Source organism: Festucalex cinctus, chromosome 18 (assembly GCF_051991245.1).
Source record: "Festucalex cinctus isolate MCC-2025b chromosome 18, RoL_Fcin_1.0, whole genome shotgun sequence".
Taxonomy (NCBI): Eukaryota; Metazoa; Chordata; class Actinopteri; order Syngnathiformes; family Syngnathidae; genus Festucalex; species Festucalex cinctus.
Window position 1 is genome coordinate 9456501 of NC_135428.1, and position 26967 is coordinate 9483467.

At 39.7% G+C, this 26967-nt stretch overlaps 4 protein-coding genes and 1 long non-coding RNA gene across 14 annotated transcripts; 2 read left to right on the top strand and 3 right to left on the bottom strand.

Moving 5' to 3' along the window:
• The first annotated feature begins 569 nt into the window (after nucleotides 1-569).
• LOC144006856 (palmitoyltransferase ZDHHC23-A-like) lies at nucleotides 570-9443 on the top strand. 3 transcript variants are annotated; one of them, XM_077505951.1, is made up of 9 exons: nucleotides 1467-1594; nucleotides 2735-3331; nucleotides 4131-4298; nucleotides 4398-4639; nucleotides 6970-7105; nucleotides 7186-7259; nucleotides 8965-9078; nucleotides 9159-9260; nucleotides 9336-9443. In XM_077505951.1, exons 1-9 carry the CDS (start codon nucleotides 1476-1478, stop codon nucleotides 9353-9355), a joined length of 1572 nt encoding a protein of 523 aa, XP_077362077.1. In that variant the 5' UTR covers nucleotides 1467-1475; the 3' UTR covers nucleotides 9356-9443. The 3 variants fall into 3 exon arrangements, with proteins under 3 accessions (XP_077362075.1, XP_077362077.1, XP_077362076.1); XM_077505950.1 differs by lacking the exons at nucleotides 1467-1594; nucleotides 2735-3331; nucleotides 4131-4298; nucleotides 4398-4639 and adding an exon at nucleotides 6722-6889 and having other exon boundaries at nucleotides 6966-7105; XM_077505949.1 differs by lacking the exons at nucleotides 6970-7105; nucleotides 7186-7259; nucleotides 8965-9078; nucleotides 9159-9260; nucleotides 9336-9443 and adding an exon at nucleotides 570-920 and having other exon boundaries at nucleotides 4398-5192.
• On the bottom strand, nucleotides 9444-19496 carry LOC144006855 (zinc finger Y-chromosomal protein). Of its 7 annotated transcripts, none has more exons than XM_077505944.1 (8): nucleotides 19119-19496; nucleotides 17082-17178; nucleotides 16753-16846; nucleotides 16532-16678; nucleotides 14545-14694; nucleotides 14300-14422; nucleotides 13950-14093; nucleotides 9444-12667 (listed from the first exon to the last, which is right to left on the bottom strand). In XM_077505944.1, the coding sequence occupies exons 3-8, from the start codon at nucleotides 16844-16846 to the stop codon at nucleotides 11346-11348; spliced, it is 1980 nt and encodes a 659-aa protein (XP_077362070.1). In that variant the 5' UTR covers nucleotides 17082-17178; nucleotides 19119-19496; the 3' UTR covers nucleotides 9444-11345. The 7 variants fall into 7 exon arrangements, with proteins under 7 accessions (XP_077362070.1, XP_077362072.1, XP_077362069.1 ...); XM_077505946.1 differs by having other exon boundaries at nucleotides 16532-16660; nucleotides 19140-19495; XM_077505943.1 differs by having other exon boundaries at nucleotides 19140-19495.
• LOC144006859 (uncharacterized) lies at nucleotides 18699-25295 on the top strand. The gene is made up of 3 exons (XR_013279954.1): nucleotides 18699-19005; nucleotides 19094-19457; nucleotides 24000-25295. It is a non-coding gene; the product is annotated as an uncharacterized LOC144006859 (long non-coding RNA).
• On the bottom strand, nucleotides 20904-23193 carry LOC144006858 (diamine acetyltransferase 1-like). The gene is made up of 6 exons (XM_077505954.1): nucleotides 22058-23193; nucleotides 21929-21980; nucleotides 21760-21843; nucleotides 21594-21695; nucleotides 21466-21506; nucleotides 20904-21388 (listed from the first exon to the last, which is right to left on the bottom strand). Exons 1-6 carry the CDS (start codon nucleotides 22196-22198, stop codon nucleotides 21221-21223), a joined length of 588 nt encoding a protein of 195 aa, XP_077362080.1. The 5' UTR covers nucleotides 22199-23193; the 3' UTR covers nucleotides 20904-21220.
• prdx4 (peroxiredoxin 4) lies at nucleotides 23355-26859 on the bottom strand. 2 transcript variants are annotated; one of them, XM_077505953.1, is made up of 7 exons: nucleotides 26556-26859; nucleotides 24847-24964; nucleotides 24631-24747; nucleotides 24245-24367; nucleotides 24020-24150; nucleotides 23867-23901; nucleotides 23355-23447 (listed from the first exon to the last, which is right to left on the bottom strand). In XM_077505953.1, exons 1-7 carry the CDS (start codon nucleotides 26755-26757, stop codon nucleotides 23397-23399), a joined length of 777 nt encoding a protein of 258 aa, XP_077362079.1. In that variant the 5' UTR covers nucleotides 26758-26859; the 3' UTR covers nucleotides 23355-23396. The 2 variants fall into 2 exon arrangements, with proteins under 2 accessions (XP_077362079.1, XP_077362078.1); XM_077505952.1 differs by lacking the exon at nucleotides 26556-26859 and adding an exon at nucleotides 26058-26260.
• Between the last annotated feature and the right edge of the window lie 108 nt (nucleotides 26860-26967).

Here is a 26967-nt window from a genome sequence, read left to right on the forward strand (position 1 = left end):
GAAAATGGCTAAATGAGTCAAGTATCCCTCGAACATCTTGCACACTGTCACCAGACTGAGCACAAATTAATTCATTTCACTTATTTCCTGAGATAATCTATTTTTAAATTAGAACTAATTGATTTATTGATTAACACTGTAACATGTTTATTTTTGTATGTGTGTTCAATGTATGAGTCTTGGGTCCTTAAAAGGAAATACAAAAGAAATACATTTTAATGTGAGCTTGAAAATGTGACAGTTAAAACGCACCATATGCATCACCTATCACAATACTATTGTTGTCACGCACTAATTTTTTTTTATCATCCCTAAGTAGAAAAACCTTCCTAATATCAGAACAACAAGTGGAGCAGGCACAAATAAAGTCTTCCAGAGTTTTGTGTGAGCGAGCGGCAAGGTCAGGTTGCTTGTGTTGAAGAGGAAATGTGATCCCAGAGGGTGGAGCTGCCCTGTCGATCATCACTTCGCTTCACTCCACTCCACTTTACGTCCATCTACTACACTGCCTGTCATGTGGCTAATATTACGCAGCCTTGTCCTAGAGCCGGGCCAGTGTGGATCCACCGGGGCTGCTGACCACCTCAATAACAAAGCTGCCTCAGCCAATCAAACGAAGCTCTTAATTCAAAGACCTGGAAGGGTGACTAAGAAGAAATTAGGTTAAGAATAACTTTTTTTTTTTTTTTTTCCTCCCCCTAAGTGAGGGCAGCACTCGATGGGATGTTTGCACCATGGGAATGCTAGAAATGACAACCATCTCATTGCTTTGACACGGAGAAACCACAGCAGAGGTGTAACAACTTCTTTATCTTTTTTAACCACCAACTACTGGCGCTTTTTAATTTTTTTACTCATACCAAGAGACGCATATAATTTTTGCACAGGAGTGTAACTGAATTTGAGTTTGGACATAAAAGGTGAGTTGAATTGATATTGTTAACAACTGAAAATACTGCATATTTGTTCTGATTTTGTAAAGGTTGACAAATAATTTTTAAAAATCATGTGTCGCAAACTTTATTATATACATACCATTACGTGCACTCTAATTAGGTCTAATAATGTATCAAGACTTCTGCCTTTTTTTTTGACTGACACAGTGAAAGCTGATAATATTAATGTTTATGTTGAATGTTTATAGGGAGTGTGACATTTGAATACTATAAAATATGCGATAATAACATACAATAGTTGTACAGTGTAATCTGTAGCGTATTGAGGACTTGATCGGCCCAGATAGTTTGTCTCTATGGACACTGTGGCCTTGTTTCAACAAATTACATTGAAAGCACCAAAGGCTGATTATAGAAATTATTAATTTTTTACACACCCCATGGGATCCAGATAATTAGCCTATAATACAACATAATACTATAACTATAAATTGCATGGCTGTGATAACATTTTTTTTTTTTTGCCTTAAAGTGACAGATTTTGGGTTTTTGTTGTGTGTAAATCCAAAGTTAGCCACGATGAAATGGGAGAAGTTAAAACCTCCGGAACCAGATGACCCAATGTGTTGCTGTGAATGCGACGTATTCCAGTACGGATGTTGCTGTGACTGTGAGGATCTGGACGAAGCCTTCAACAGGTATGGAGGCACATTTGTATACCTAAACTTCATGTGCAACAAAGTATTTTCCATGCACTGACATTTCTGGATGGATATGTTATGTTATTAATTCAATGTTCTATTCACCTGATCACCAACATCTATCTATCTATCTATCATCTGTATCTGTGCATCATCTCTATAACATTCTGTTTGCTGAGGTTTTTCTTACAAATAAATAATCTGCTCCTCGCTTTTAGGAGCATAATTTGGGGCAGTTTTTTTTTTTTTTTTTAAAAACACCCTCCCCTTTCCTTATGTTTATCTTTTTCATCTAAGAAAATCAGCATGTCAGAACAAGTCCATCCATCACTCATTTTGCTAGCATCTCTCTGTGCACTATAGTGTTAATTTTATCCACCATTTTTAAATTTAGTCTCATTTTTAGTCCAGTTTCAATTACGCTTTTTATTTTTTTCATAGTTAGTAAATTTCATACTGTTTTTAGTCAATTTTTAGTCAACTATAAACATAGCCTTTTAGTCTTTATCTTAGTCCAAGAATACAATTGTATTCATCTAGTTTTAGCCAACAAAAACTGTCAACATTTCAGTCTAGTTTTAGTCAGGACAACCATTTTACCACTGAATATTTTTTGACAGCAGATTTCGGCTCTAAAACTATTTCACATAACATTTTCTCTCATCTTTTTGATGAAAAACAACTTCACACACAATTGCAGTATATCAACAAGTGGCCACTATGGCTCCATGCTATGAGCTAGTAAATTAGCTAGCATTATAGTTAGAGGTCGGATTAATATTGTTGGAACGTTATAGCCGTTGGATTAATGTTGAGTTCTAACTATAATTTACTTCATCTTCTTCTTTTTTTTTTTTTAAAACCTTTCACCGTGACTCAACCTCCTGTATCTCAAGTGTTTGTGAATGTTGCGCTCGCTAACTGCAGTTTTGAAGGGAGGGTGAGTCACTGTGTCACGTGACAGTGTCACAGTGACAGATTCTACAAATTCGTATAATTAGTTTAGTCTAATTTTAGACCGGTGAAAAGTGTATGTTGACGAAATTGTTTTTGTTTAATTTTTTTTGTTGATGAAATTAACGCCACTGCACCCATTGCTTTGTCTGTCCCTTTCATCGATAAAATTATCTATTGCAGATGGCTGAGGGACAAGGCGCCAAAGAGTGGATGCCATTCATTTCTACTCGGGGCCTTGATTGACAACTTGGAGATCTCGCTGGTTCCTGCGCTGGTTCTGCTGCCTCTCCTGATGCGTGTGGCGGCGTTGCACTACCTGCTGGGTGTCATGATCTTGACAGCTCTTCCCGGTCTGGTGCTCTGGCTCTACTACGCCACCCACAAGAGGAAGAGACGCACGCTGTTCTTTCTCACCCTGGCGCTCTATTCTCTGGCCTACATGTACTATCTCTTCATCACTGAGATTGTACCCCGAGGAGATGTGAGTCGGGTGCAGCTATGTACCGTGACCACCGGGATGGTTTTTACAATTGTCTCTCTGGTTTGGACCAAGAGGAGTCCGGGATTTGTTAGTAGTACACCGCATGAGGAGGACATCAACGGTTCACAATCTGTCACTGGGTCTATCCAGGCAGAGGTGTCATCCTCTTTCTCAGGATCAAGATCAAGAGAAAAATGGAGCAGGTGTCCTGTGTGCAAAATTACGAGACCCCCTCGGGCGGGACATTGTAGGACATGTGGAGTTTGTGTCCAACGTCTGGACCACCACTGCGTCTGGTGTGTGACTTTATAGTCCATTTACAACAGATCATTAACGAAGATTCTTACAGATCTATTTGGGTCCAATTTTAGCCGTTCCACATTTTAAAGCCCACTGTAAAATATTTTGCTGTACAATAAACTAACCATATTCCTCTAGCCTATTGCAATAGCAAAGGTAGCAGAATTTTATTTTATTTCTCCATTAAACATGTGAACTGCTCAGTCAATTAAGTGATATACTTCAATAAAAGAAAGAAATGTAAGTTATCAATTCATTCATGTTTATTTTGTTTTACCAACAACATATTTTGCTAATTAAAAATGTTAGGTTTATTGTATTTAGTCTCATGTCATAAATCAAAAATGTAAATGCAACATAAAAACTATTTTTCATGAATTTGAAATATTCTTAGAATTCCTGAAGCCTGTATCCTACTGAGGGACAAACATTTGCAATGCTAATGAATGTTGATTTCACATCAGAGATCGTTCAAGGTAGCAGCGTTTCCGAAATGTTCTCTAAACAGTCTTAATGGGCTTCGTTGTTGCAAGTAAATTTTTAACATGTTCAAACTTTTCTTCTTTAGTGTCCTTGCCACAAAAAAAGACCATTAAAACTGCTTGCAGAACATTTAAGACCATTAGGACTGTTTAGGAAACCATTAAGACTGTTTACAAAACATTTAGGAAATACTTTGACCTTGAATGAACCCTGACATTCATTAGTATCACAAATGTTCGCCACTCAGTGGGATACGGGCTTATCACTCAATGTTTTAATACAAAATATCAATGTGTGTGTACTATGTTGTAGGATAAACAGTTGTGTCGGACAGGGTAACCACCGCAGCTTCCTGTTGACCCTGTGTGTCTTCCTGCTAACATCTTTGTATGGGATCAGTTTGGTGCTGCACAGCCTGTGTCCTCAACAGTATCTAGTCAGCGCGCTCTTCTACTGCCCGGGCGTCTACTCTCAGTCCAGGTATGAACAGCAAAATGTGTTAACTACAAGTGAACAATAAAGTTGCCACACATTTTTAACTGCAGCTCACTTTTACGAATGTCCTTTGTCGATGTGTAGCTCAGCGCTCTGCTTCACCTGTGCCTGGTACAGCGTCATAGTCACGGGTGGGCTGCTGTACCTTCTAGTGTCACAGTTGGCGAATATCAGCTTCAATGTGACTGAGCGGGAGGCCCAACTGGCCCTGAGGAACAAAACGGGCCAAAGTCGCCTGTGGGGGCTCGCCGTCGCCACGGGAACTTATTCGCGAGGCTTCTACCAGAACTGGGTCGACTTCCTCACGATGGCTGATGCCTCGGCGTGTCCTCGATCCGGCCCCCCTGACTTGGTCTAAGTTTCTCATGGTTGGATACAACTCAACATTAACGTAGTGGAGCTCATGTATTTTTAAAACCTGAAATGGTGCTTGTGTTTTAACATCTCTATTTCAAAACAAAATATGGAAGTTAGATGCTTCATGACTGGAATATTACAGTACATAGATTTAATGTGCGTGAACTAAAAAGCTCGCCAGTGACTGTTTTTGCAGTCATGTGGTAAATACATACTTTAAATTATTAATATATTAATGAAGGCCTGCCTGACCATTGTGAGTATGATATTTAATGTGCTCTTTCTCCTTTTCATAATGCATATGGTGGGTGGAGCAAGCTGTTTAAATCAATACATTGTCTTCATCTTATGTCCAAGTCAATGCACTCAGGGTTTTTTTTTTCTTCTGTTTTTGCCATTGATGTATCCCTTTCTTTTAGAACCATTCAAATGTATGTGAATGATTATATGTGAAAGATTAGTAACACTTCTCTATATGATGTGACATTATAATAAATAATAAAATATTTTTAAACACCACTAAAAGTGTCAATCAAAACTGAGTATTATCGTCTTTGTAAATGCAGAATATTAGATCTATATGGTGCAGGTGTACCTAATGTATTGGCTGGCTACTCCAGGGGTTCCAGATCACCTTACCCAAGCTTTATAAGGTAAGAAAAAAAATACAAAAATAGCTTTAGAATGTTATATTTTGTAAAACTGTAATACAAGGCTCCTTGTAAATAATCTGGCCTGTAGAGGGCAGTGGTGAACAATCCACTGATTGTTGCTTTTGCTTCAACTTTTTTTTTCACCTATGCAGTTGGTTATCGCATCACAACATATTAAAGAAAACTTTAGATAAGTTCCCCCGCCCCAGCACCTAAGTAGCATTTGGATGACATCTGCACACTCTGATTTGGCACGTAGCACTTTGATTGATGCCAGGACATCATCACTTTTATGTTGATGATTTTTTTTTTTTTTTTATTAAATTTTAGAACCCAGTACGTACATTTGGCTGTGTGTTCTATCAACGTGCATGAATTTCTGTCAAATTGTAACTTTATGGCATTTGCAGGTACTGAGCCACAATAACATATTCCCTGTTATTTTCCTGAACTCACTCACACTGAAACTGAATTACAATCACATGTACTTGTGAAAATACTGCAAAACAGGACATTACATTAATTACTTTCCCCCTCAAGGCTAATGGTTTACCTGTTAAAACTGGCAAGGTATGTGAGAATTCAATTCAAGGGTCTCTCCCTGCATTATGTTGCTTTATCATATAGGATATACTTTAAATCACTCAGGCAACACTTTGTTTTGCGATTATAAATTCTACTTACAGCCCTATTTATTTTGGAAAAACTCCCTGTGCATATAGTGGTCACTCAAAATGGGTATTTGATGGCATTGCGTTGATCTCCTATGGGAAACTGAATGGTTTACATCTTTAAATAGGATGTTTGAACAGTGTGAGGGGCAGTTTACTTCTTGCGTCCATAGTGACTTTTGGGATTAAGTATAGGACGAAACAAACACCAAAGTCCATTCGATTTAGCTATGATAACTTTCAAGCATTTTTCATTTAAGGCCCATGTATTTTTTTTTTCACCTTGCACAAAGATTTGCAGACTGATGCATTATTTTGCCAATGCCAGAAATGGGCGTAATATCAGGTTGAATGATGCGGCTAAAGCTTTGGCAGAATAGCGCATGAGAATGCACTAGGTGATCCAATCCACCACATTTGGCTTCTCATGTGTTTGTGCTGTAACTGCTGACAACTGAATTTAATTCTGTGCTCTCTGCTGTGGAATACACCAGAGAGGAGTCACTGTTTTGTTCCCCATTTTTCATCACACTAAAAGGATTATGAAATATGCAAAGTAACACATTAGTCTAACTCGTGTTACTCTCAAGCACATTTTGCCAAATTCTAACCATGATAGGGTTAAAATTGTGGCTGCATGAACATGTTTGGACTCATACCAGCTCCCATTTTGTGTGTGAGTGAGTGAGTGTGCTTACAGGGGAGAGAAAGTGAGCCCTCCACTATATAAAGAGATGTCAGGCAGAGCAGCGTATTACCAGTAGACGTTCTCCTCTTCGTCCTCCCTTGCTTTCTGGCTGCGATGGTCTTACTAGTGACAGTTTTGGCGGCCGTGCTGGCCTCCCTCAGGGCGTCTGCAGAAGTCATACCCCCAACTGACTTCAACGTCCAGGGGGTAAGATGTCTCGACTGATTAGAAAGATATTTTGGTGTCATTTTTTTTGCAGTATGTCTTGCATGTGACTTTACAGATAGCAGGGAAGTGGTACCTGATCGGTTTCGCCTCTAATGGCCAATGGTTCGTCCGACATCGCGCCAGCATGAAAATGGGCACAGCCATGCTCAACGCAACTGCAGACGGTGACCTGGAGATTTCATATGCAAGTCTAAAGTGAGCAAGATGGATGAAAAGGCATTTTTGTGACAGGAAAGGGTGACAATCTTAACTATATATTATTTGTTTTTGTGCAGATCTGACGGAACCTGTTGGAGAATGAACAACCTGGCCAAGAAGACCGACATGCCTGGAAAGTTCACTTACACAAGTGAGTACACATTAACTTAACAAAACTACAGTACATCAAAAGAAAGTGAAATACCAGCATGCCAACCAGTTACTCCTTCATTCGTTGGACCAGCTTTGATATGATTTTAATGCAGCACATAAATCTGACATCTCCGTTGAGTGCAGCATTTCTAGCTGTTTCAGACTCTACCCCCCAAAGTACAGTTATAAAGGTGAACTAAACTTGGCAAAATATTCGCAGCTTTGAAGTAAATATCTCCTGTCAAAAGTTTCCAACATGGATAAATCACTACTTTTGTAACATAAATCTGCTATTGGCTGGCAACCAGTTCAGGGTGTACCCCGCCTACTGCCAGAAGCCAGCTGGGATAGGCTCCATCAGCCCCTGCGACCCTTGTGAGGAGTAAGCGGTAAAGAAAATGGATGGATGTAACATAAATGGCCACCATTTTTTGGCAATGTTCAGCGCAAATGCCTTCCACATCGCTTTCTAGTCATGCGAAATTGATTCTGATCGTGATGTCTTTTTTTTATGTGGCTATTATAATCCCTAAATACTTTTTTGGAAGAAAAGAAAAAAAAAGTTATGAGAATATTGACTCTTCACAGCCATGTTAATGCAAGAGTAACGGCTATACAGTGGCTATATGAACGGGCTACACAGCCATTTCAAATACCAGGTTAGAAAAATGTGACCAAAATAATTTACTAATAACCTGTATAACTGAAATGGGGTGGGTCTTCTCATGAAACAAATCCTTTTTCTCAAGGCTATCAAATTTATCACCTCACAATATAGAGTTAAACAATAATCATGTATTGTGATGTACATTGTAAAATTACCCTCCAGTAATCACGTTCTGTAGCCATAAAAAGCAGGAACAATAAACAATTTCACATTTAACAATCTTCAGCAAAAACTTGGCTGAGCTGAAAGTACTTGCCGTTTTCACTCTTCTTCTTCTTTCAAAACTAGTGTCAATCATAATAGTGTGCCGCCATCTAGTGACAGACAGCGGAATAACACATGAAGTAAGCAGGGGGCATATAAAACTTATACCCACGATGGCGTAGACTTTACTGTAATTCCAAAAGATATGTTTGGCAAAACATTGATTAGTATATTACCAAAACAATGCCATACCGACAGTGAAGAATGGTGGTGGCAGCATCATGCTTTTGGGCTGCTTTAGTTTAGCTGTGAATATTTATCAACAGTAATTGCAGTTACTGTACATAACCTCCAGACTTCCAGAACGAAAAATACTAGCAAAATATTACATGAACCGAACTGTGCTTAGGGTTAGTTACAGGCACTTTAAACTGTTGCAATGGTGTGCCAACTGCCATTAACATGAATATTTGTTTTTGTTTAATCGTGGTCTCATTTCATTATATCGTGTAAACCTGACATCTGAATGGTAGGCAGACTGTTAATACCCACTGTAATTTACAAATGGATGGATGGATAGCAGTATTTGGGAAAGTTCATTCTATGAAACAGGTAATGACTTAGACTTAATGCATATTTGGGTTGACTTGATCATGCAAAGGTAATGGTGTAAAATTCTGATCAGTTTTTATTGACTATCATTGTCATCAGTGCAGGTGTATCAAATAAACTGATCATGTATTGCATTAAATTGACCAGTCAGCATATGTAAAATTCTGTATCATCCAAATGGTTCTGCCTTCCTGAACTCTTGTCAATCTCTATCCATCAGGTTGGGGCAATGAGAATGACATGCGCGTGGTGGATGTCAAGTATGACCAGTACGCCCTGATTCATACTGTTAAGATCGATGGGGATCATCCCACCGTTGTAAACAAGCTATATGGTGATGATCTTGATTTTACAGTTTGTTACATTTAAAACCAGGGGCCATCAGTGGCAGACTAACCTCATGTGGTTCTGCAGGCCGCGAAGTGGAACTCAGCCAAGATCTGCTGGAAAAGTTCAGGCAGTTCTCCCTGGAAACCGGAATCCTATTTGAAAACATCGCACTCCTCCCCCAAAATGGTAATATCAAGATCAATGGTAAAGATTTATGTTATCCTCCTGATTATATCATCATGATGAATTTGCCTCATTTAGGTGAGTGCACAGCTGCCTAGCTTCCTGCCTGCCTCGACTTAAGCCAACAACGCTGTCATGACGAACAAAGTTTACAATTGTGTGCTAATAAAAGGTAAAAGAGCTAAACCACTTTGTTTGTTTTTTTATTGCATTTTTTTTTTAACAAATATGAAATACATCCAGAATGACACAACCCACTTTCATCAAGTGTTTACATCTACACGCTTTATACAGATTTGTATACAAAACAATAATTTACGTCCCATAGAAGTCTAGTTACACATAACTATACAACAACTTGTAAATAAAATAAATATTAAACAAATCACAGGGTTGGCGGGGGGTGACATGGGGAAAGGAAAAATGTAAAAAGTACACAAGCATCTGTCTTCTGAAGTTGCTTCTAAAAACATTAAAAATTTTTCCCTTATGGTAAGAGCAATGTGTGTTGTTGGGGGTGGGGGGAAGACCGTCTTTATATTATCGCTGGCAGCACCACATCGTTTCCTCTATGGATCTAAAGTGGGCCAATGTGGATGTTTTCTTAACCTGAAGAGAACAATTGGCTATATCTTGACAAAAATGTTGATTATTCTCCCTGGAGTATGTAGAAATACTGTCTAAGGATTATTAACTATTAACTCATTCACTGCCATTGACGGAAAAAGACGTCAAATGATGTATTTTTGCCTGGCTGGCAGTGAATGTGTTAATTTGGGCACTTTATGATCCACAATAACCGAGTTGGGGGTCGTGAACTGACGTCAATTTGTCAAATTTACACTTAACTATGAATGCCCAATTGTGTGCACTAATCCCAGAATGATTGTTAGTTCCTCAGCTGTGCGCTATAAACAAACAAACAAAGAAATAGCAGTCGTGATGCACACTGCTCTGTTTTTAGTACACTGGGGACTCGGACGCACCTTACACTTGGGTTTGGGGACATGAAATGAGAACCGTTGTGATTGCAGTATGCAAAATAATAATAATAATAATAATAATAATAATAATAAAGGCGTCTTATCAAAAACAGACATTTGCACTATCTTCCATGCAACCTTCCCTCCCCTCCCCAGCATGGAACATGCAGTAAAAAGTGCAAGTCTACAGAGTTCTGTTGCTCCCCAAGAGCATTGGTGTTATGTACATGTGTATACATGTGAAGAGTCAGGAAGTTGAGGAAGGAAGTACAGTGAACCCCCGCTGCAATGCAGTGAAAACCCACACCTGAATTTTTAAGCAAGAATTCATTTTTATACAGGCAACATATACTGTATACTGTAGCTTGAAACTTCGTCTTATTTATAATACTTTAAAAGTGTGTTGAAATGTTTCTGTGTATTTTTGATGAGGGCTAAAATCAACATTGCAATGTAGTAAAACCATCCATCCATTTTCTTGACCGCTTATTCCTCACAAGGGTCGCGGGGGGTGCTGGTGCCTATCTCGGCTGGCTCTGGGCAGTAGGCGGGGGACACCCTGGACTGGTTGCCAGCCAATCGCAGGGCAATGTAGTAAAACACTTTTTTATTTATTTATTTTTTTATTTTTTATTTTTTGCCCGAGTGCTTAGAAGTGCAGTGCACGTTTACATACCATGTCAAAGTGTTTAAGTTAACAACGCTCATTGAAGCAGAATTATTTTTCAAAATCATTCATCCCGGGTTTTAATATGACGGCATATTAGGGCCACATATAAACAAATATATTTTTTTTAGAGGGCGGCCCTCTAAAAAATGTATACATTAATTAGAACTGTGTGGAGTTGACAAAAAAATCTTAGTCAAAGTAGAAGTTAGCAACGCTCATTGAAGTAGAACAGATTATTTTTCGAAATCATTTATCCCAAGTTTTAAGGAGGAGGAGGGGTAAAACTTTTGTTTGTTTTTTTTGTTTTTTTTTAATGGTCCTTCTGCAATCAGATTTTCACCTCTTGTAACATAACACCGCACTTAACGGGGGTTCACTGTAAACAAGAGGACAGGCGAACGCTCCCCACCGTTTCACACGAGCGGCGCCGTCCAATCACTCAGCCTGGACCACGTCTTTGTGGTGGCGCAGGATATGCTGGTTCTTCTCCGACGGTCGCCGGAAGCCTTTCGAGCAGATCTCGCAGCGGTGCGGGTAGTCTTTCGTGTGGATGGAAATGACGTGGCGCTTGAATCCCGAGGCGTCGCCCGTGCTGTAGTCGCAATACTGGCACTGGTAAATCCGCCGCTCTCGTTGCCCTTTGCCGATCACCACGGTGACGCTGCTGGCCAGGCTGGCGGCGCTCACTCGAGTGGGCGGGCCAGAGGCGGCGGAGGCGCTGGGGGCGGACTTTTTTGGGGACGCCGGGGGAGAGAGCGTCTCTGTCCTCGTGGCCTCGCTCTTTTCGGGGGAGGCCTGCTGCTGCTGCTGCTGCTGCTGTTCCTTGGTGTGGACCGACAAGATATGGCGACTGAGGACAAACGGGTCGGCGTTTTTGAAGTTGCAGTGTCGGCACTGGTGTAGCTTCTTGGTGCGGTGGGCCGCCGAGTGCTTCTTGAGTTCCGACGGCCGGTGGAAGCCTTTGCCGCAAACGGCGCATTTGTGCGGGTAGTCCTTGGTGTGCACGGATATGATGTGACGCTTCAGGTCGCTGGAGTTGGAGCTTTTGTGGTCGCAGTGGGCGCAGTGGTGGGTCTTGTTCTCCTCGTGCGTCAGTCCGTGCTGGTTTAGCTCCTCCTCCTCGGCAAACGTCTGGAAGCAGCGCTCGCACTTGTACGGCATCTCCTTGCTGTGCTTGGTCTTGATGTGAGTCTTGAGGTTGGACGAGTCGGCGGACTTGTAATCGCAGTACACGCAGGAGTACGGCTTCTCGCCCGTGTGCGTGCGCATGTGTTTCTTCAACTCGGAGGGGTGGCGGAAGCCTTTGCCGCATTCCACGCAGATGTGCGGGAAGCTTTTGCTGTGAACGGCCAACAAGTGTCGGTTGAGCAGCCCTTGCTCGGCAGTTTCATACTCACAGAACTTGCATTTGTGCGTCTTGGCGGGCGGCGCGGGCGCCTGCTGACTCTTGCTCTCCCGATGGTGATGCTGCAGCCGGTGGGTGAACAGCGCTGCCTGCTGGTGGAACTCTTTGCTGCACATTTCGCACTGGAAGGGGGCCTTGCTGCTCAGGGCATGCGCCTCCATGTGGTTGTGGAGGCTGGCTTTCTTGTTGGTCGTGAAGTCACAGTCAGTGCACTGGTACTTCTTTCGGGTCAGCACCTCCTGGTGGTGATTCTTTGTGTGGCGCTTCAGGAAGCCGCGCGATTTGAACTTTTTGCCGCAAAGCATGCAGGGGTACACCGTCAGAGGTTGGCCGTAGGGACCGATGATGATGGCTGGGAAAAAGAAATATATAATAATAAATAAACATTTGGTGCAGGATCTTGTTTTGACTGCTGTCCTAAGTTATTTCTCTTTGTTTATCTATCTATGCTAGCGACTTACAAGGTACAATTAACCTGTGTAGCCAACTGTTGCCATTCATCCAGCAGAATAGTATGTTTATGTTCAACTAAACAGGCCTAGATTTCTCATTAACTCATTTGCTCCCAAAAACATATAAATACGTTCTATTGTAAATGTTTTAAATGTCCCAAAGACGTTTTTGCTGCAAAACGGAAACAGATGGAAATATACTTTTTTCCCCGATGAAAGAAGACACTTTAATCTTTCTTTTGGTAGGTTCCATGTTTTTATAGCAATAGAACACAATATTCTGCAGGCCTTGCAAAATCAGTCAAAATCCAGTAAAACAGCCGAGAGTGAAGGGGATTGCTTCTGTGAAAATGGCCGGGAGTGAATAAGTTAAGTACATTTTTGACTAAATTGAGGCACGATCATGAACTAAGTAGATATAAACTCGAGGTCTAGATGTCGCAATATTCATAAATAAGCTATTTCAGGTCTGGTCTGAGGACATTCAGTGTGAAAATGGTGGCTTGTACCCACTATTTTGGCAGATTTATGCATTTAACTAGCTCCGTCTTGCTTATGAGTTACTTGGTGCCATTATCTAGACCCAGACATGTTAAAGATAACTAATGGGTACAGCATATATTTCATCGATAATAGTCCAGTAATCGTTTGGAGTCTTTCATGGAAGACAAAAAAAATAACTTCTGTGTTCAATCAAAATAAGACATAAGCAATGGCTGAACAGGAAACATAATCAGTTTGAAAAATGTTGACGAGTACATCAATCCCCATTTCTTGTTAATCACTATACCAATACAAAATGAACAACAATCACTGGTTAATAAACAGTGAACAGGGGAAAAAATGCTTTTGTAAAACATTGGATACATTATTTGATTAATCGATTCTAAAAATAATCAATAGCGACAGCACTAATGTATTTTAATAGGCCTCTAAATGTATGTAATGCATACAATAAAATGAAAGAAAAATATTACCACACAAGTTGTATAATTCGAATTTCAGTTTCTCAAATCGTCACCCTCTTAAAATAACTGCCTAAGTCTTTTTTTTTTTTTGCAAAAATATATTTTTTTGCCTAAATCATCTCCTCATGATGCAAATGGCCTATTTTTTTTGTGTGTTTCTTGAAAACTCTGAAAATATGACATTGATATGAGGAGTGACCATCTGTCAAGGTACCTGTTTGGACTTGTCGTGGTTCCAATCGCCGCTTGGTCTTGTTGCGCTGTCGGCCGATTTCATCAACACCATCTGATTCGTCGATGTGCAGGAGCGCGCTTGCGGCTCCGTTCCCGTTTTCACAGCTCTCGCTATCCTCCACACCTGTGAGGACAAAACAATTACCTCAATAAAACTAAATCAGTACAACCGGCATGTCAAGTGCTTTTGATTCACTGACTTCAAGTATGATTCAGCGAGTTATAAAACCTGGAAAAAGCCCAAACAGTCACCCATCTAAAATGTAACAAATCTTTACACACAAGCATAGAAGCGAGTTCTTCAACTCAAACAAACGCTAATTCACTCACCATGATTTTCTTGGTGATGAGAATCGCCAACAGACATGTAAACCATCTTCTCTCGAAGCGATTGGCCCGAATCTGTCAGTGCCACATTCTCCATGTCACCATCGCTGATGTCGACTGATTCTCCTGGAGGGGAAAAAAAACAAAAAACAAAAAAACATGTATGTAAAGCTTCTTCTTTGTTTCGGACACATTCTGGGTATAATCCTTTGTTTGAATGATACAGTTTTTATACATGCTCTTCTTACCCATGTCATCCTCCCCAGAGTCAGCTTTGAAGATGTACACCTTTATCACCTCCTGCCCATCCTCATCTTTCTCCACTTCCTGGTCCTCCACTGCTCCCTGCACAGTTACCTCCGTCCCGTCCTCAGACACCATTTTACCAGCTTCGTCCACTAGTGATGGTGACAAAGAGGACTTTCTTTCACTTCACTATATACCAGACAATAGCTGATGACATTAACGAATATTATCGGTGCTCATACACATTTGAAATGACAAAATTCCATATTTTCTGACACGTATTACCAAACCTCTCTGGGGGAAAAAAAATAAGGTAATTGCATCAGAAAATTAAATGCCTTTAGAAATCGTTCATAATGGCAAACTTAAGTATCATTTTCAGGGTTCATTTGACTAAAGTAAGTGCAGTGTTTCCCCCAGTGCTTTATAAGCCCGGCGGCCCGCCTGGCTTTTCTTGCCCCCCTACCAAGCTCAGCGTCACGCCCCCCCCCCATCCCCGTCAACTAAAAAGATTTGGTGCATGTTGTTCGTCGTCTGCAAAGCACCCGTTGCTGAATTTCTTTTATTCTTATAATTTGCACTTCCTGATTGTCAAACAGACCTGGAAATGCATAAAACATGCTTTAGTATGGATACAAATCTTGAATTCTGGCAGTTTTTATTTTCAAATCATGACAATTATGACATTTTGATTAGTGATCGACCAATAAGTTTTTTTTTCAAGGCCGATACAGATTATTAGTAATGGAGGCCGATACGATATTTCAAGCCAATATTCATTTGAAGTAAAATAGAAAAAAACAAAAAAAAATTTTTTATTTTAAACTATATTGACAGATACTTCGGTCTCCTCCCACATTCCAAAGACATGCGTGGCAGGTTAATTAGGCGCTCCGAATTGTCCCTAGGTGTGCTTGTGCGTATGGATGGTTGTTCGTCTCTGTGTGCCCTGCGATTGGCTGGCAACCAGTCCAGGGTGTCCCCTGCCTACTGCCCAGAGCCAACTTAGATAGGCGCCAGCACCCCCCGCGACCCTTGTGAGAAATAAGCGGTCAAGAAAATGGATGGATGGATGTGTGTGTGTGGGGGGGGTGTGCGTGTGTATGTGTATATATATATATATATATATATATATATATATATATATATATATATATATATATATAAACACTAACTATGGCCAGCAGATGGCAGCATTGTATCTCTTTTCAATTTGTTGCCAGTGTATGGAATTATGATGGAACATGACGGAATTTGATGAAATAGAACATTTTCAAGGATGATGTGAATGATCAAAGCCTTTGTCACATTAAACCTAATTCAAAGACTGTCACTAAAGAAAAAATATTAGTGTCACAGTCACTGTTGTGGAGAAAATGTATCTTTTCACAAAAAGTTTGTTTTCTCCGTATTTTTCAATTTTTGCTGTGTTAGTCAAATTACCTATTTTCAAATGGTGATTACGAAAGAACGGAATAAGGTATAATCATACTTTTTTTTTCTAATGAAAGAATGGAATGCGATCTTTCATTTGGTACCCACATATGTATCTGTAGTAAAAGCACACAATATTCTGTTTGCCTTGAAAGATGAGTTAAAATGCTCGAAATCGGCTGGCAAGGTGGGGGTTGTTTTTCTTTGATAAAAATGCAAGGAGCTTTCAGGGTCATTAGTATGTGTTTAGCTAAATTTAAAAAATAATAATAAAAATAAAAAGCAGGTAAATAGATCCCTAAAGATTGTCTGAATATGTTCCAAATGTGTTTACGACAAGTAAAAACTGTCCGTGAACATCTTACAATTCCTGATGAAAACCCCAAATTCGCTATGTTCGCAAGTATTCACTGCCCAGTGAGATACCAGCTTTATCGACCTTCAGATTCAAAAAATGGCCGATGCCGATATTTGTCAAAATGCCAAATATTGGCACTGATCGGTCTACCCCTAATTTTGATTCACCCAAAGCAAGATCATCATAAGTAGACTTACATGATATCATCAGATAATCGCCACAGCTATCTTGGTCATCGTCCTGCTGCTCGGGGTCGAGGCCGTCTTCGGGGATGTCACCCATGGCGACGCCTTCCTCCTCACCGTCCAAGGCCATCACGCAGGTTTCTACAGCGACATCTTCATCTTCATCGCAGTGCACATACTCAGATACCACATCCTCAACAGCATCCTGGATGACTAGCTCGTCTGGGGCAAACCTGTGCACCGCCATGCCTTCACCCTCGCCCTCTGACACCAACACAGTCTCTTGAAGCTCCACAACAAACTCCTGCCCGCCGGCACCACCCTCATCTGGAAGAGGCAGGATTACCCAGTTAGCCAGATAAGCATGCAGAGCACTCGTTTATTTCAAATAAAGATTTAATGAGATTTAATGGCTCACTGTCATGCATGCATCAACATAAAATCTTGGGTCAAAATTATCTGGCTAAACTAAGAATCCTGCTTCTTCAAATACCCCAATACGCTCTATAGTATAACATCAGCCTGTCTGGTATATAACAAGTAATCAAGCATAGCTCATTACCCGATCCGTGTAATATTATTTTAGGCTCTGCAGAAGGTATTGAAAGCCTGGTGACCTCCTCATCCATTGTCCTCGCACTGCATTTGTTACTGGAGAGCTGAAAACAAATGATAAAAGAAACTTAGATCTTTCATGCTGTGTTTCTTTTTTCTTTTTAATGTTAAAGAACAAGTTAAGACAAAGAACAACATTACAAACTGTTCACCAATTTCAACTGCTTTAATATGATTGAGGTAAACTGTATGGCTATGAGAACAGCAGCTACTATTCCACATGTATTAGTATTTTTGGAATAAAAAATGACATATGTACTCAAATCAGTGTGGATGAGCTGTACATGCACCTGTGAGTTCATTCTAAACTCAGAAAACAGAAGATGAATTTGTATAATTTTCTTCTCAAGGAAAACATCATTTTAGCAACACTGAATTTTTATGTTGTGAGATGACTTTGCATTGAACCTATCACATTATCATGTCATTTCTATACAACATATGCACAAGGTCTTTGATATTTTCTATGAAATGGCGTTGTGTACAATTGTTCATATCTGAGCTATTATTGTCTATTTTAAGAATATAGACAATTCTGAATTCAGTGTGTGCACATACAGTACAGTACCACGTAATGCCGGGCAGCACTAAGGTCTACTTACTGGACGAGCTGCAACGTAATTAACTGTAAGTAGCAGATGCAGAGAAAGCACCCAAATGAGCACCACTAACGGGTTGGTGTTCCCACAGAACAAGAACAGAGACACTATATGCCTGTGATGTGTTTGCATGTGTTGCTTCCCTTTGAATTAAAGAAGCAATTGTGTGAAGGATGGATGGAGTAATTTTGACAGTCATGCTGACTTCCATTAGCTTTTTGAGTTAGTTTAACAGTAAACTTCAACTGAGGGTGACCAAAAGAGCATGAAGCAAGCATGCATTGCACCCCCCCCCCTTTTTTTTTTTTATAACTGTGCAATGAGGTGAAAAACGCGAAGGAACAGTTTAAATGTATACTTTAATAGGTTTATGGCAGGTGGATTTGGACTGTATCCCTTGATAAAATGTTTCCACTTTATGCAAAATACATTTTTGCATGTTGGGATCTGCAAAATGATGACTTAACATGCACACACTTTATTTTGATATCAATTTAAACTTCTCATAAGGTAACTAGCACCACCTTCCTGTGGTACTGTACATCTTTTCTTTTTTTCTTTTTTTTTACTCTCCCCCATGCACACGGAGAAGGATGCAGAGGGGTAAATAGTGATGAGGGATGCTGCCTGGGGTACCATCCCCCTCAAACCCAACAGAAAGAGACAGCATTGGTGTTGAAGACGCTGCACAACAGCCGGCTTAATTAACTCAAAAATGTAGGCCAGCACACCGAATCAACCAAAAGGTAGACTAAACACGATACATGTAAAATGAAAAACAGCACAAGTGTTCCACTGGCCACCGAAGAGGAACTGATTTACACACGCGAAATTGACTCTAAATACAGATTTACACAAAGAAGCTACGGAGCAAATGAGATCATAATAGGACAAAGAGCAGGTCCACATGTCGTGAGGGGAACACACACGCACGCATGCACACCTTTGCCACAGACGATTTTTAATCACACTAGCGTCCGCCATTTTGTTAGCGTCATGTACAAATGAATGCTAATTTAACTCACGTGTGTATACTAAACACGTCAAATGAGGTCATATTAACAGCGCCGCAATTGAAGGTTGTCGCTCTTAACGGTATTAATACAATACACGCGTGGCGGACCATTGGAAATAAATCCCCTCATTTATCGAGCTAGCTAGTTAGCATGCTAACTAACAAGACAGGCCCAAATTTCCGTTACAAATTGTGGCCTTTCATCGGGCCTGGGCCTAAGAAGAAAAGGCCACACCGCTTCCTTTTGCGGCCTCTCGGTAAGAATTGATTAATAAACTAAAATGTCTCGTGCATGCAAAAATAACAATAATAGAAAACACACATCACACACGAGCAAATGCACAGTTCGCATTGCAGGCGGCCGCCTTACGAGCAACAAGGAGCCCCGTACCAGATGCAGCAGGGATGGCCTCCGTCCGCTCCTCGGCTTCCCAGGGCCGCTTGGTCCCCCCCACCCCACTACCCCAGACTCGGGCTAGATTCAATCGGGAATTTGGTGTTCTTTGGGCGGGCCGCAGAGGAGTAGAGAAGGAGGGGTCGGGGGATGTATCTGGAGCTCCACTCAAAGCAAGGCAGGGCGTCTGGAGCCTGTTCTTGTCATGCTAGTAGCCCCCCGCTCCTCCAAGCTCCGAGGCCGCCGTCAGCACGACACGTCACAGCCCGACAGCGGCAGGAAAATGCGGAAGGGTTTGTGGTGGAAAGCACGCGGGTAGGTAGCAGACGAAAACAGGCCATAAACCCGAGACGACCCCTCATTTGTGGCTGTCATTTTAATTTGCGAAGCCCACCGGGGATGGTGACACTTGGGGCTCTTTGTTGTACACTTAACCATAGATTTAGGAGTAGCAGGCTTGTAGTTGGACGATAAAGAGCCAAACTATGGTCCCATTTGGCATTAAAGCGAATACATTAAGAAACGTATAGGAAAAAACACTTAACATCGTTACACTAGTTTACCACAAATGTGAAATTAGAACATGGGTTTTCAAACTTGCACCCCCCTACTAAGTACAACCTATAAATAAATAAATACATAAATATAATAAAACACCGAAATGGACAATTCTGAACTTATGTCACAAGTCAAAATGGCGATCTTACTCGGTGAAAGGACGCTCTCCACTCATTGAAAAGTACTGGACTTTAGATCGTTGTAATTTGATTTTTGATGACTGTATTTTGATTTCAAAATGTGATAAAATGTAATTTGACTAATGACTACTATAACAATATGCCTGATTTATATGCTAGTCACAGGCAAAAGCAAAACAATATGTTGTTTGTTTTCACCGTGTAAACAAAGTCTCCATAACATTCCGCTGCATTGCTGAGATATCAGAAATGCCCAGATAATCAGAATTGTCCATACAATAAGTGATTGTGTGTGGCGGTACAGTTGTCACATTGGTCTAGTCTAGCTGGAACCATGTTATAGCAGAGAATAATAAATGTCTGGAAAGAAACTGCTACAGTTACATACTGTAGTACCAAGAGGACAAGCCCATAAGGTTGAAAGTGAACTATATTATTACTATAATAAACATTTATTAGTTGAGTGGAAGGTGGAAATTGGTGTCATTTCACCAGCAGTAGTGGATACAGGAACTACAAGAGAACATTTGTTCAGTAGACTACATTTGTACAAATGAGAAGTCAACATTTTGTCCGTTCTTAAACTTTCAAAAGATTAAAGACCAGCTCTATTACACTTAAAATGAAAATATAACTTAAACTGTATTTATAAACCTACCTCACCTGGATTTTTTTAAAAGGTCAAACCACACAGTTACATTGATTTATACAGTACACCATTTGAACACTAATTCTTTTTGGTACCACTAGAGGGAGCCAAAATACCACCAGTGTAAACACAGGTGGCTACATAGGTATAGCTACTGGCTGTGTGGCGCACTGTGCGCCCAACTCATTGAATTCCTTACAACAGGAGCATTTACACAACAAATGTTGATGTATTGCAAACATTGCTATAAAACTGCATTTTTTTTAGGCACCCACAACTAACACAACAAATCCGAAACAACAACAAAAAAACAAAGTATCTCACTTTGGGATTAATATTTGAATCAGTGTACTGCATGATTTAAATGAAACAAACATTTGTTGAGATTCTTGTCCAATATTTTATTCAAGATCTAAAAATAGAACTTAAACCATAAAAAAATGTGGTAATCACATCACTGCAATAGTCCACATGATGATTCTATCAGAAATGTATTTCTTGCAATACTTTTAGGTAAAGTAAAATTAAAAAAATAATAAAAAGGATTTTATTTAATTAGAATTTAGATATACATTTTATTTGTCCCTATTACAATACTGTAGTTCAATCATTTTAGAGTTCCAAAGAAACAAAAATAAAATTGGCTGAACATAGCATAATTGTAGCTACTGTATATGTATTGTATCAAGTCTGCCTGTAAAGACAGAGGTAGTGGATTAACTGTAAACATTTTATTTGGTGGTCATTTTCAACAGCTTCTCCTTCTCGATGGCAAACAAGCGCCAGCCCTCCTCGGAGGAAAGGTCAGCTGCCCCCTTTCTCTTGTAAAACTCAATCGACTTTGTGTTGTTTTCTGCCACGATGAAGTGCATGCTGCTGCATCGAGTCCTCACTGCCGTCTGTGACAAGACATACACATGACATGAAGACGAAAAATTGCATACAAGACAGTTTTTAACAGAAGCTTTCACTTTACCTCACTCAAGACCTTCAGGATCTCTGAGCCGATGCCAAACCCTGGGAAAAGATTGAAATGATGACATCATTACAATTACCGTGCACATTTTTAAATGTTACACACCCTTTTCTGTACACGAGCTTTACCCCGAAACTCTGGCATGACGAAGAAGTCCTCCAAGTACAGTATCTTTCCAATCCAAGGGTCGTAAGTGAAGTAGTACATGGCGAAGGCAATTACGGTGTGCCCTAGTGAATGAGAGAAATAATTATTTCACAGTCAATCTCACTGAATGAGTTTCACTACTTTTACCTTCAGTCGTTTGCTTTTCTTTCGGCACTTCAGCAACCAAGCAGTGGTAGAATGGATGATCGCCAAAGCCATCTTCAAGTAGCTCTATAAAGGAGAAGGCAGATTTATTTGATATTTGTGTACATTTAATATGATTAGTAACAATCCGTCATGTACACAGAACAATGACCTTTCTCTGTCAAGATGACCTGCTCTTCCATCTCTTCAAATTTTGCAAGTTCCTACAGGGCAAAAAAGAATCAAGTTGAATGTTTAACTGGCAGCACTTTTAGCAGTTCAAGTGTCATTATGGGCTTACCTTTATGAGTCGCAAGATATCACATACGTCGTTTGGTTGGGCCATCCGTAATATAAAATTGGCCATTTTCTTTTTTTTGCCCTTTTTGCCTTTGCTCACTATCCCTCTGAATGTGAATAAAAGCAAAATTTGTTTCTTCATCCGCTCCTCAGGAGTTGACCCCCTCGATGAATCAGAACAAGCAGCATAGACTGAATGTTTCTCGGCTGTGCTTGCTTTTCACCTGTTCTACCGTATATGTAGGCCTCGGAGTGGGAAAACAACAGTCCATATATGGGGAACATGCCTGTTATTTCCTGTTGTATATGCTCCTTATCTTTGAAGCGATGACTACACTGCACCATCAATGTTCCACAAGGTAAACATTAATCAGACCTGGAAAATTTCCAGTCAATTTAACAGGTTAAAGACTTTACTGTGTATATTCCACAAAAGTTAGAGAGTCAATGTTTCACCTTAAATCTATTTAGGGAACAGTAAATATCTTCAATAACTAATAAATAAATGCTCAGTTGCCTTTTTTTTGACATTGCATAACAAAGATACCATATTGACACTGCTGAGTGTGGAAAAACATCTTATCATTTAAATTGATTAATAAAATAACACCACTCCCTAATAGGACTATAGAGTGGTAATTCAAATGGTTAGGGCTCAAATGGCAGGTTGTGATTTAAAAAAAATAATAATTTCAAACCTTCTCCCACTATTAATGTGATTTCTAGCCTGTACTTTTTGAAACTCTTTTTGGAAGATAGAGTAAAATATAATCTACAATAATGTTTCAGAAATGTGTGCACCCTCATAACTTAGGATATGGTTATGTTCAGAATTAATCACATTCAAACTCATGTTTAATGGTAGTCAACACACCTGCCACCATTTCAATTGCTTGTGATTAACCCCAAATACATATCAACTTCTTTTGTGGGCATTTCCTGATATATGTTTTGCTTTGAATAATGCCAGCAAGGCATTTGAACAGGGGTGTGTAGACTTTTTATATCTATGATTTATACTGCATTTGTATGTAGTAAAGATTTGTTATAAAAGGTGTTTGTCATTAGTTGATATGTCAAAGAAATGTTCACACGCAGTACAGGCTTTGGAGGAAACCTGACAGTTTGGAGTTAATACTTACCGTAAATTACTCACAACCCATTTACTGGCGCCACCCATTGTTTAAAAGGGGTAAAACGTTTTGATTTCATATTCTGCCCAAGTGGAATTAATATCACAAATTCTTTGGATGATAGGAGCAAATTATAATCCGAACAGGGTTGACGAGACAAGAGTGTTACCAAAACACGTTTTTATTTGGATTTCTGACTGTATTCCATCAGTTCAATTTATCAAAATACTTCAGCTTGCCTGAAGGGTCGGGAATGATCTGTAGAGAAGAAGTAGTCAAATTAGGATCCAGTAAATAATTCAGGCATAAAATGAGATTAAAATCTTTCTGGTTCACAAGCAAAAGTTTGCTAGCAAAATTATGAAACAATTACATCATTTTTTGATAAAATTGCAGCATGGTGGGGCATCAGCCAATAAAATGGACATTAAATGTAGGCACAAACCAAATGTGCATGTAGGTTAGGACTTGTTTGACCTTGGAAGAGCTAGTTTATAAGACTGCAAATGTGTTTTCTTGTAGTACGACGACTTACAACAGTATTAGAATTACTGTAAGTATAAACAGGAAAATATTTTCCAAGTCTGTGATGAATAATGATGCATACGTTTACATACAAATGGTTGAATTGTTGAACTTCTATGTTGAAAGCACTGTAAACACTTCGTCATACTCACTGTTGCACTGCCTGGTTTCCATCCTGCTGGACACACTGAAAAAGTCATTTCATTAAAGTTAGTGCTTGAAAAGCTAAAATATTATGAATGTCTGCACAATCAATACTAAAGCTCCATGTGTTGCTTTCTGTAGGTCAGGTGCTATCATAGTACCTTCTCCGTGTTTGTCGGTGTACTGGAACGCTTGAACCAGCCGAAGCGTCTCATCCACCGATCGTCCAACTGGAAGATCATTCATGGTGATCTGCCTCAGGACGCCTTTGTCGTCAATGATGAAGAGCCCCCTGTAAACACATCAACAGCGGCTTTTTAACAAAAGGCATGACGAAAGAGTGGTGTGACAAGGTATAAACATCAAAACTGGTTGGACTACTTCACCTCAGCGCGTGGCCCTGATCCTCCAGGTAGACGCCGTAGTCTTTGGCAATCTGGTGAGTGAGGTCAGACAAAAGAGGGATTTTCATTGGTCCAAGTCCTCCTTGCTTCCTGGCTGTATTGATCCTGGCAAAGGAAGGAATTGGACCACAATTATTCTATATGCAAAAATGGGGATTTAACTTTAGTTCATCTCATGAACAGGTGCATGAAATCCTAACAAAATAAAATATTTTAATCTAATATTAGAATATAATATTCCCAATTACATACGACAACAACTTCACAATGTAAGCTATTTTTTAAGAACGCTAGAACATACATCTATAATTCTATTCAAGTATTTGTATTTTTTAAGTTGGGGCTGTGATGAGTTCATGTCACATTACCAGGCCAGGTGGGTGAACTGGGAGTCCACCGAGCAGGCGACCACCTCTGTGTTGATGGCCTGAAACTCATGCACGCGATCACTGAAGGCAATGATCTCGGTTGGGCAGACAAACGTGCTGGGGGTCGAGGAGGAAGAAGGCAAAATGTAGATCTGTTTCACTTCGCAGCTGTAGTCATGAAGTCATTCAAATGTGATGTTTATTGCGGTCACTCACAAGTCCAGAGGATAGAAGAAAAAGACGAGGTATTTGCCTCTGTAGTCTGACAGCTTCAGCTCTTTGAATTCACCATTGATGACTGCTGTTCCTTCCCAGTGTGGTGCAGGCTTTGAAACTGTAAGATACATATATATATATTAGAGCTGTCAAACGATTAATTTTTTTTAATCTGATTAATCACATCTTAGAATTTTGATTAATCATGATTAATCACTGACTTAACCCCCAACATATTTTGCCCGCTAAATTTGAATCGCACCTGTTATGTGTTAATTTTTTATGAGGAAGTCTTCAAAAATGTATATCCACTGCAGACGCTCATCCTGCTTTTTCTAATCAATTAATTATTTGCATAATTTAAAATGGGAAAAAAATGACCTACGGCATATGTAAACATTTATTAAATGCTTTACTTTAATGCATGTACTGTAGTTATGTTTATTGCTCAAACTCCAACAACTACCTTTAACGTAACCATCAGCTGTCGGCTAAAAAGGATCATCTGCGGTCAAAATTAATAGTGTGATTAATCTGTCATAATACAATGATTAATGTGATATTTTTTTTGTGATTAATTCATTAGTTAACGCTTTAACTTTGACAGCACTAATATATATATATATATATATATATATATATATATATATATATATATATATATATATATATATTTATTTATTTTTTATTTTTTATTTTTTTTAAGCCACTGTCGTTAAGAATCAACATTGTATTTGATTACATGGTGGGGGAAGAGAATTTGTAAATGCATAATCCGGAAAGAAGCAACATTTTTTTTTTTTTAATTCAAAACATTTATATAAACACATTGGCCTCAATACAGAGATAGTTGAAATGGCTTTCTGTTTCAAAAGTTGACAATTTTAGGTGTAAGGTGAAAAATTATGTTTCTCTAAGACTGTGCTAAAAAAAGGTGAAAGTTAGCAATGAAAGTTAGCCATTTTCACAAGGACTTTGTCAGACTACAAAGAAGTTCAGTCACCCATACGAGAATGGAAGTATAAAAAAAATAAAAATAAGACCACCATTTTCATATGAAGTCATCACAACAGCCTCCTTCAAGTAATGAGTCAAAAAAATTAAAGAGCATCTTGTCAATATCTTTATATCAAGGTAAAATATCCACCCAGATAATACTCAGTAAAATTTCTCTTTAAAATCTGTACAGTACTTCAAAGTCGCTTCCCCACCTGACAGTTCTGTGCCTTGGCCAAGCTTAACTGAATCACCCCACTGAGATCCCCAGATGTTGCTTTCTGCCATAACGGAATATGATTCTTGTGCCAAAACCGGACAAAACTGCATAGCAAAAGTAAATAAAGCTTTACGCAAGCTCTTTGAGTTTAAAAGAGGGACACGTTCCAGATGTTCCGGTTTAGTCCAACCCCTTTGTATTCCTTTGCCAGGCTCCGTCATGTGTGTGAGGGGGTGGATGAGGAACACAACATTGAAGAATGACGTGTCCTAAAAACGCACCGTGTATTTCAAATACCTAATGTTTGCGTGCAATTTAAATGTACCACCATTACCATCATCATCATTAGAAAGAAAGAAAGAGAACGATAATAATGCAGGCTGCAGCCAACTAAAAGATTTCTGTTGTCCTGCAGCGTGGCATCGCGTTTCAAATGCATGATTTGAGAAAAGGCAAATAACTCGCACGCTTCTTGACTGATAGGTAGACTCACTCTTGGCCTGGCTGAGGTGCAGGGAATGATCTGAAACGGGCACACGGGAAGCCTCCCCAGGATAGACGTGTCCTCCCGCGTAGTTGTAACACTGAGCGTTCTTCACTTGGGAGTCTTCTTGCGCGGACGAGAATGTGATGAAGAGTAGCAAAACGGCACAAAAAAGTTCCTTTTGCATGTTGAGGTGAACTGAAGTCTCCATCACGTACTTCCTTGTGATTGCACGGCGACACTGGCTCGTTTTTGTGATTGTGTTGTGAATGCTTTTGCCTAAATTGTAGACGCTCTTCGTCTTCAAGTACTACGGTAGTTTTGCGTTCTTGTTACCGCTTTACTGCCACCATCTGGAGATTGGTTGCCAACTGTTTTCCGTGGGATGTTAATAAAAGTTGCTTTAAAAAAAAACAAAAAA

Coding starts and splice junctions, on each gene's coding strand:
- LOC144006856 (XM_077505951.1), top strand. CDS start 1,476: ATGAAATGGGAGAAGTTAAAACCTCCGGAACCAGATGACCCAATGTGT. Junction 1,595..2,734: donor CTGGACGAAGCCTTCAACAG/GTATGGAGGCAC, acceptor TATCTATTGCAG/ATGGCTGAGGGACAAGGCGC. Junction 9,261..9,335: donor CGCACTCCTCCCCCAAAATG/GTAATATCAAGA, acceptor TGCCTCATTTAG/GTGAGTGCACAGCTGCCTAG.
- LOC144006855 (XM_077505941.1), bottom strand. CDS start 17,148: ATGGATGAGGAGGTCACCAGGCTTTCAATACCTTCTGCAGAGCCTAAA. Junction 14,423..14,544: donor CTCTGGGGAGGATGACATGG/GTAAGAAGAGCA, acceptor TTTCCCCTCCAG/GAGAATCAGTCGACATCAGC. Junction 12,668..13,949: donor ACCACGACAAGTCCAAACAG/GTACCTTGACAG, acceptor TCTTTTTCCCAG/CCATCATCATCGGTCCCTAC.
- LOC144006858 (XM_077505954.1), bottom strand. CDS start 22,198: ATGAAGAAACAAATTTTGCTTTTATTCACATTCAGAGGGATAGTGAGC. Junction 21,981..22,057: donor ATATCTTGCGACTCATAAAG/GTAAGCCCATAA, acceptor TTTGCCCTGTAG/GAACTTGCAAAATTTGAAGA. Junction 21,507..21,593: donor CGTCATGCCAGAGTTTCGGG/GTAAAGCTCGTG, acceptor ATCTTTTCCCAG/GGTTTGGCATCGGCTCAGAG.
- prdx4 (XM_077505953.1), bottom strand. CDS start 26,757: ATGGAGACTTCAGTTCACCTCAACATGCAAAAGGAACTTTTTTGTGCC. Junction 24,151..24,244: donor GATCAGGGCCACGCGCTGAG/GTGAAGTAGTCC, acceptor ATGTGTTTACAG/GGGGCTCTTCATCATTGACG. Junction 23,448..23,866: donor GGAAACCAGGCAGTGCAACA/GTGAGTATGACG, acceptor TCTTCTCTACAG/ATCATTCCCGACCCTTCAGG.